Source organism: Nicotiana tabacum, chromosome 7, assembly GCF_000715075.1.
Source record: "Nicotiana tabacum cultivar K326 chromosome 7, ASM71507v2, whole genome shotgun sequence".
Classification (NCBI taxonomy): domain Eukaryota; kingdom Viridiplantae; phylum Streptophyta; class Magnoliopsida; order Solanales; family Solanaceae; genus Nicotiana; species Nicotiana tabacum.
Genome location: NC_134086.1, coordinates 178,129,455 through 178,138,586, shown reverse-complemented (window position 1 = coordinate 178,138,586; position 9,132 = coordinate 178,129,455). Strand labels below are relative to the sequence as shown.

The following is a 9,132-nucleotide window of genomic DNA, read 5'->3' as shown; positions in this document are numbered from 1 at the left end:
GTACTATTTTATATGTTTACAATCTAATAAAAAAACTATTAGCACGAGGTATACTATTTTATATGTTTACAATCTAATAAATTATGCACCTGTTAATTTACTTTTAGGAAGTTTATTGTAAGTTCTATGTCATAATTGACGACATCAAAAATAAAGATGACCCGTGGTATTCTCCTTGCAAAAAATGCTCTAGACGAGTGGCTGTAATAAAGAGTACTGCAAGTTGTGACAACTGTATGAGAGATGACATTGATTATGACGAGAGATAAGATACATGAAAAAGTACGAACAATATATTTTCCAGAACAAGGAGATGAACATTTCATGATTTAACTCCTAATTTGTGCTTTAGATATAGGTTGAATTTTGATGTTTCTGCCAAGCAACACTATATCAGTATTACACTATTTGATGCTGCACAATACTTCTTTGGTGTCGACGTCAAGGAGTATATTCAATCTACATCTGAAAAGGTTACACTCCTATTTTTTAAGCCAAAATATACAACCCGAACAAATTTATGACATATTTAATCAATTTCTAACTATTTTATCTGATTTTTCACAACTATAGAAAGAGGATCCAAGTACTATCGCAAGTTGGTATTGAGTAAAGGAAAAAAGTTTTGTTTTCTTGTGAAAACTCATCAGAAAATTGCAAAAGAAGAAAAGAAAATGAATTTGATAGCTGCAGAGATTCATGAAGTTAGAAAAAATGCTGCAACTGGTGATATAGAAGATGGAGATATATCAATAAAGCTAAGAAGCAAGAAGACAAAGAAAGATGAAGATAACAATGAAGAGGAACACCCAGTTACTAATAAAAAGTTCAAAGTGGAAAATATTTAGTTTGTTATTATCTAAGAATTATATTAGCTATGATCATTGTTAGATGTTTTACTTTTTTAACAGGAGCAACTTCAGCTGGCATGGCTTTAAGAGTGTTGTTTACTTTCCAATAAGTTATAAATTTCCTCATTTTCTATGCATTCGATGTGTTCACTTTACTTTTACCTTACAGATTGACTATATTCTTTTGTGGAAAAAACAAAACTACATTCATTCAACAATAAAATATGCATCACATAAAAATTGAAGTGTAATGAGTAATAAAAAACTCAAAGAAAATATGAACAAATTGAAATTAATGAGCAATCACCTTATTGGAATGATGTCTTTGCTGAACGACATATAATTAGATATTGTCCGAACCTGCAAAATTAAATAACTAAATTTTGTTAGGTATATAAAATGTATAAAGAGTTAAATTTTCATGTTATTAGGTGCAAACATGTAATATATTCAAATCGTATTTAATATTTCCTTATAGATAATGTTCTTGGAGGCCTGCTCCATTAAAAGCAATTGCTCAACTTACATGAAAATATATTGGAGGCCTGCTCCATAACTCAGCCCATTCCTTATTAACCACTAATAAAGGAAAATCTTTGTTTCTTTTTTCTTATTTTTCATTTTCTTTTTTATGCCAAGAGAGGAGTACTGGGAAAATATAAACATCAATATAGAATCGATCCATCAATAAAATGAGTCAATGAGCAAGAAAGAGATCAATAAAAAAGATAATGATAAAAAAATAGTGACGATAAGTTGCACACCCATCCTTGAAACATCCTCTTCTCTAGAATTTGAAATTTATTTAGTAAAAGGAAAAAAAGAAGAAAAGAAGAAAAAAAGCAGGAAAAAAATGTCATGAAACTTCTAATAAAGCTCATTATTTTACAAAGACCAAATTTCTCAAAAATTCATTGGCTAGTCGATTAGCTTGATTAAGATCATTTCACAAAAACTCACAAGCTAGTCAATTTTCTTGATTACAAGAAAGCTGATATATATGTAACGACCCGAGCGGTTGTTTTGAATAAGTACAACCTCGTTCCTCATATACTGCTAAATTCATGCTTCACGGTTCTTATGTAACTTGCCGGGGGAAATAGGTTCGGAAAGATTTTTGAAAGGAATTGAGACACTTAGTCTCCAAGAAGAGAGCTTAAGTTGAATTAAATTGATCGGAAGGTGAAATATGAGTAAACGAATCCGGAATGGATTTTTGATGATTCCAGTAGCTCTATATGGTGATTTTGGATTTAGGAGCGTGCCTGGAAAATTATTTGAAAGTTTATAGTTCAATTAGGCTTGAAATAGCGAAAACGGGAAGTCGCAATTTAGAAGTTTGACCGAGGGATTGACTTTTTGATATCGAGATCAAAATCCGACTCAAGAAGTTGGTATTAGCAGTATTATTAAATCTTTACAATGCAGACTTCTGCTTATTTAATTCTGTTATTATCTAATTGTTGGCTCTTAACCGCTATCGGATTAAAAATGGAAATAAGGTAGATAGTTCAGTTGGTTGGCTTGCCCATCTTTCACTAGTAGGCGCTATCACGGCTCCCTCGTGACAATATACTTCTGCAATTTATTTGCCGATGAAATAATTAATAACATTACAAAGTGATACTAAATAAAAATTAGCATAAACAAAAATATATAGTTTCATGAATACTCATAGAAATAATAAAAGAAAATGAGCATACCTAGTAAATCTGCAGCTTTCCTGGACCATTTATAAAAATGATCATTGATCAGAAATGAAACCAAAAGTTCTTCAGGTAACATTAAACTGTTAAAGCTAGGAGATGAAGGGTATAGATCGTGATAAATACACTTTCAATCAACATCTCACTATAGTAAGTACTTACCATTTAATAGGGTACCAATGTACAACCAACTTACTTTTCTGTTGGCCAAATGATTAATGACCATATTGGATGAAACAAACCTGACATTCCATAGGGCCGAGAATAATTAGCAGAAGATGAACAGCTCTTCACAAATGTTAGAGTATTCTAGAAATGATTGACCGTGGTAAATAATCATTTAATGAATTTTAGTTTTGGTTAAAGGCTAATTTGGTCATTCAGTTTTAAAGGATATTTTTGTAAAATAACTTCACCAAAAGTTTTCAAACTTATAATATAGTATGATTCAATGATCCAACTCAGCTTATATGTGTGTGTCGCATGAAAATAGTATGCATTTCATAACTCACTCTTCAGAAGCAGAAGCGGCCCTTCTCTAAAGCAGGTAAAGCAATTATTTTAGGCCTCATTTTTTGTAACACCTGATATGCTATATATAAGTTAAAAAAAAGTTAAAGTGAAGTAATAAGGTTTGATTTCTTTCTTTTTCTTTAACATATATAGAGAATAAGGATTTGCGATTGTTATGATTTCTACCAAGGAAATTGCATTTGAAATAAATATCGAAGCCTAATTTCGTAAGAAACATGTGACTAGGAGTGGCAAACGGGCGAGTCAGATATGGTTCGGGTCGAAAACGAGTAATGAAAAAACGGATCAATTATCCGACCCGGCCCATATTTAATACGGATAAAAAATGGGTTAACTGGCAGATAATATGAATAGTCATATTATTCATGACTTTTGCATATGATCACTTTTGGGAGAATTCTTAGTCTCCCTAACCAGAGAAACCCCCAATTTGAGGCTTTACAAATGTAAAAGTTAGACTCATGGGTTATCCATTAGTTACCCATTGGTTATCCATATTCTAAATGGATAATATGGTTCTTATCCATATTTGACCCGCTTTTAAATAGTTCATTATCCAACCCATTTTTTAGTGAATAATATGAGTGATTAACTATTGTCTTTTAACCATTGCCCCCCCCCCCCCCCCTACGTGTGACAAAATGAAATCTCTGGAAGAATCTTTTAGAGTTGATTACTTTTTATACATAGTAGACAGTGTTATTTTTTCACTTCAAAATAGATTTAAACAATTCGAAGCATATGAAAATATTTTGGTTTTCTATTTAACGATAAAAAACTGAGATCACTAGATGATGAAAATTTGAAAAAAATATTGATTTAATCTTGAAAGTTTCTTAAAGCATAATAATCATATCGATACTGATGATTTAGATTTATTCTCTGAATTAAAAGTGTTAAGAAAAATAGTACAATTAGAAGATGATAGTTTAATTGATATACTCAATCAAATAAAAAAAATTAATTCTTTTTCAAATGTCTATATTGCTTATAGAATAATGTTAATAACTCATGTTACCGTTGCTTCAGCAAAAAAAAAAATTTCAAAATTAAAACTGATAAAATTTTACCTAAGGTTAAATGGATTAGCTATATTATCAATTGAGAAAGACTTATTAGGAGAAATTAATTATAAAAAATCATTAATAACTTTGCATCCTAAAAAAAGTTAGAAAAATACACACATTCCACATCAGCGAGCACAAAGCACAATTCACAAAACCATAGGGCAAAATCTATGTGCAAGGAGTATTCACGCCACTATCTTTATGACATAGCAAAATCAACTTCTCGGACAATTTAAATCAGTATGTTCGGTTACATTTTAACAACACATAGTAGATGCAAATTCAAGGGAATCATCACACAAGTGTTACATAATATATTACACAGAATCAACACGTAACAGAGAATTTTGCACATCTGTATCCCCAACCATATGCGGATCACAAATATACATCTTGGCCTACAATGTTACGGTCAAGGCAGATTCATGCTTTCCTATCATAGTCAGCCAGGACTACCAACTTTGAACCTTACACTGCATTCTTTGAACTTGGAAGACATTGATAACAATCTACATCTCCATCGCTCGTCCATAATTTCAGCAATCACAAGATAGAGCAGGCTTTCTGACCCTTTCTCTTCTTTTTCTTCTTTTGTTTGGGTGGTTGCAGAACCACCTTAATGGCGGCATCAAAAACAGCCTTCACATTCTGCAATTTTGGCAATGGAAATATGTAATTAGATAACTTGATAACCTAGCCACATAGTCATCTTTGAATTAGAAAAGCACCTGTTGTGTTTTTGCACTACATTCAATATAAGCGGAAGCACCAATCGACTTTCTCAGCTCCTCACCCTTAAAAAGAAGCATGTGACGTAAGGTTCTGCTATAGGAGCAAATGCCCCCTTAAAATTTTAATCCAGAACGAAAAGGCCACATTGTGGTCTAAAAACAGATGACATGTAAAAAAATAGTGTACCTGAGCTGTAGTAAGTGGAACAGCACCTGGATGGTCCAGGAAGAATTGCTTATCCTCTCGGAGATCTAACGGAAGCACAACAACATTATTAGACTAAGGAACATGGAATTAGAAGAGAAGAGGCATGGAGGAGACTGAGAAAATAGGAATTGGAGTTCTAAACTGAATTTCAAGAAAGGAAAAGTTCAATTTGAGCAGGCCAGAAAACCGAAGGTATTGTCTAAACAGCAAATGAGAAGGACAGACAGTACAAAGAGGTTCTTTATGTACTTGGATGTAATATCCAGAAAATACATACTCCACCGATTTAGGCTTAGAATAGATTGTGAACTTTTAAATTCAACATTAGTACATTTGAATTTCAACACAGGATACAGTAAACAACATTTTTAAGTTCATTCAGGACTTCATTTCAAAGTCCAAGCAATGTGTTTTCTAAAAGGACTTAGAAAAGTTTCTGGTCCTTATATTTCATGGTAGATACATTCCAAGTTCAATACAGAGATAAAATAATGTGATTAGCTAGGAGATCTATGACAACCCTGAACCAATACTTCTTTCTCGTCTATTTCAAATCTCAGTATGAAACGGATCACTTCTCCTCAGAGACTTCTACAGCAATCTGACAACTAACAACCTAGGTTATTGAAAAAGTGATTATATCTGGGATCCAAAAGTTGTAGAGGTTTCTATGAATCACAATACCCTCTCTGCCTAGCCATATATAATTCACATTTTCCATCTGCTGACACCATAAATAGTTCTTCAGGGTTAAATCCAGTTAAAAGGCAGAGGCAGATCTAGGATTTCTAGTACATGAGTGCACTACTAAAAAAGGAGGAAAAAATGTATCAAGTGGGAATTGATCCCTATACCTCTTGGTAAATAACTTAACCTTCAACCAAGTGCACCATACAACCTTTTTGTAGCATGGGTGCCAACAGTTATTATTATACCAGTTTTAGAAAATATGTACATAAAATATCGAGTTTTACGAAGAGACCATGGGTTCACATGCCCCATCATTACACCTATAAATCCGCCCCTGTTAAAAGGCATCTGAATTTCAACCAGTGTATTTGTGTCCTACTAGTTCATGGTCAATCAGCACTCTACTGAATGAAATGATTTAGTTTTCATGGTTCAGCCGGTAAACAGAAGCATTTATCACTTCGGCTATCTGTTTCGGTAAATGAATAAACTGCCGATAACTCCTGAAATGTTTTCATTCATAAGAACTGGTCAAGCTAAATGGCTGATAAAAAATACATTATCACCCAGCTTTTGATTTGCCGTTGCGTTAATAAGTGTAGCTGCAGTATCGACGTTTAATAGGCTCAACATCTCAAGAAGGAGAAAACAAGGTGCAGTGTGAGCATGCACATGCTAACTACTCATGCCATAAAGACAAATATATACAACTGACAATGAAAGGTGTCATTTGTTCCATCTTGTATGACCCCAACCACAATTCTAGAGAGTAGCAGCAATATCAAAATTGCTTTCGACTTGCCAAAAAAGGAACTTATGTGAGCCAAAACTTCCTACAGAACTCTTTTTCCCTCCAATAAACAGCTCTGCAAAAATTATTGACATAGTGATTCATGACCGAGCGCAAAAATGAACTCCCTTCAAGGATAGTCTGACATTTCATGGTTCATCCAAATATAAAGGGCAAAATTTCCAAAGATAGGATCACTCATACTCAGGAAATGAAGATAAGTAGACCAAAAATGATGGAAAAGTGGATAAAAAGACACCATTCTGACAAACTAGAGATAATAGATAAGAAGAAATCAATCAGTTTTTGAATTAACAATCAAACATGATTAATTAGGATAGACTAACCTAGCTTTGTTCCAACAAGAATAATTGGAACTCCAGGAGCATAATGCCTCAATTCAGGAATCCACTGAAATTCAATAGCAGGAAGATGAAATAATGTATTAGTAATTGTTGAATATCACCAATCATACATTTTACTCATTTTACTTATCTGATAAGCAACTATTACTCATTCTTCGCTAAGAAATTTTAAAATTCAACACTGGAAGTACTAGGTTGGTTGGTATTTCACCATCCATTTGGTACAAATAAGTAGTTTGTAAAAGTCAAACAAGCCAATGTTATTCGTGGACTTGCTTCAACTTAATGGGACCGACAGGTTTCATTAATATTCTCACATCCTTGTTCATCTCCCGGCCAAGTAAAACCAAAAAAAAAAATGAAAGTAGAGACAGGATGCAGGAGAGGAACTCACCTTTTTGGAGACATTTTCATAGCTCGCTTTGCTAATGAGAGAAAATGCCAGTATAAATACATCTGCCCCACGATAGCTCAACGGTCTTAATCTATTGTAATCCTCCTGACCTGTTCAATCAAAAAGTAGAGGAAGTTGACGTGTGCGCCACGCAGCAAGGGACAAAAAAAAGCTGAAACTGTCATGTGGGGAAAATATTTACCTGCAGTATCCCACAGCCCCAGATTGACAGTGCTCCCATCGACAACCACATTTGCACTAAAATTGTCGAATACAGTTGGAACGTAATCCTGTTCGCAATGCAGCAGACAATTACCAAAATGAGCAATGCACACACCACTCATAGAAATATAAGTAGAACATATAATCAACTTTTTACTGAAGTTTTAAAGCATTTGGACTCTAACAAGTGACAACTTCAATTGAAAAACCAGTATCAAGTTATAAATGGAGCTATTAAATTAAACTAGTATCTTCGTTTGGTTTTTGTGATGTTTATTGGTTTTTGTGATGTTTATTCCATCTTCCATGAGGGTTCTAATACTTCTTTTTTCGGTCCATACTCCCTTCTGATACCTTTAGTTTACAAGTATATTTATCCTTTTGCCTTTAAGGGAAAAGGGGATTCTTTTATGCAAGTTATCACTGATGCACAACAAAAAACAGAAGACATCCTTTTATTGGTTTGTCAACCAAGTTGACAATTACCGCTGAGTTCACCAAGACAATATTCAAGAGGTAGTTTCGGCTCTCTTTCCCTAGAGTACACCTCTCATGGTTTTCTCACCCCCCCCCCCCCTCCAACACACACACACAACTCTACTCTACAATGTACAAAATTAGTTTTTTTCCCCTTAAAATGGCCAAAATATCTATTTTTTGTGGTAATTGTAAGTAAAAGTAAAACGACCCACTCTTAGACCGGGTGCCAAATTGATTAAGCAAGTCATGATTCAAGAAAACATGTCGTTTTACTGAGAATAACTAGCTTTGTTCTTTTGGGCGATAAACAGAAAGAGCCTCATTTGGTCTAATTCCCCCCAAAAAAAATCCTACTGAAAAGAAAATTAGAGCCAAGTATCAGAATCGATATGCTTAAAAGAAAATGCCTGACAAATGTTTGAAAAAATGCATAAAAGAGAAATAGAGAGGTAAAGAAGTACTTACAGTGGGAAAAGTGTTGCTGGTATATGAAATGAGAAGACAAGTTTTACCCACAGCCCCGTCGCCAACGGTGACACACTTTATGAACCTGGACGCACTCATTCTTCAAAACCCAAATCTCCCTTCTTACAATTTCTTAGCTTCTTCTTTTACTTGCCCAAAATCTCTTCCTTTTTTCTGTGTGTGTATATCCCTCTCCACCTACTCTTCAACGAAGGAGTTGTTTGCTGTTAGTTAAAATAGAAGTAAAATCCCAAAATGTTAATATAAACCCTATGAGGATAGAATGGGGAAAATAACACAATACCTAACTCAACAGCCACATTCATTGATGTAGAGAGACACAAATAAAGAAATAAAAATCTCACCTTTATGACATAGAAGTGATGATATTAATATGAATTAGGGAAAGAAGAATGGATATGAACAGAGAGAGTTAAAAGGAGGAAAGCGAGAAGACAGAGAAAGATATAGCAGAAAATGGAAATGAAGAAAAGCTCAAACCAGCTACAGAAAAAGACTTCGGATTTTAATTTTGATTTTTTTTTGTGTAGTAAATAAGGACAGCTTTCAGACAGCTAGTTTGAGATGCCACTTATATCATCCTATCTTTTATCGCCACATAAAAGATC

General features: G+C 33.8%; 1 protein-coding gene and 1 long non-coding RNA gene across 4 annotated transcripts; one reads left to right on the top strand and one right to left on the bottom strand.

The window, feature by feature from the left end:
* Positions 1-320: 320 nt before the first annotated feature.
* Positions 321-988, top strand: LOC107799196 (uncharacterized). The gene is made up of 2 exons (XR_001651083.1): positions 321-473; positions 574-988. It is a non-coding gene; the product is annotated as an uncharacterized LOC107799196 (long non-coding RNA).
* A 3,341-nt stretch (positions 989-4,329) lies between these two features.
* Positions 4,330-9,072, bottom strand: LOC107799203 (rac-like GTP-binding protein ARAC3). Of its 3 annotated transcripts, none has more exons than XM_016622289.2 (8): positions 8,869-9,072; positions 8,504-8,701; positions 7,539-7,626; positions 7,337-7,446; positions 6,925-6,988; positions 5,077-5,141; positions 4,887-4,952; positions 4,330-4,806 (listed from the first exon to the last, which is right to left on the bottom strand). In XM_016622289.2, exons 2-8 carry the CDS (start codon positions 8,600-8,602, stop codon positions 4,702-4,704), a joined length of 597 nt encoding a protein of 198 aa, XP_016477775.1. In that variant the 5' UTR covers positions 8,603-8,701; positions 8,869-9,072; the 3' UTR covers positions 4,330-4,701. The 3 variants fall into 3 exon arrangements, with proteins under 3 accessions (XP_016477775.1, XP_016477782.1, XP_016477790.1); XM_016622296.2 differs by having other exon boundaries at positions 8,504-8,727; positions 8,869-9,024; XM_016622304.2 differs by having other exon boundaries at positions 8,808-8,946.
* Positions 9,073-9,132: the final 60 nt, after the last annotated feature.

Coding starts and splice junctions, on each gene's coding strand:
- LOC107799203 (XM_016622289.2), bottom strand. CDS start 8,602: ATGAGTGCGTCCAGGTTCATAAAGTGTGTCACCGTTGGCGACGGGGCT. Junction 7,627..8,503: donor CCAGCAACACTTTTCCCACT/GTAAGTACTTCT, acceptor CATTGCGAACAG/GATTACGTTCCAACTGTATT. Junction 5,142..6,924: donor TCTTGTTGGAACAAAGCTAG/GTTAGTCTATCC, acceptor TGCTTCCGTTAG/ATCTCCGAGAGGATAAGCAA.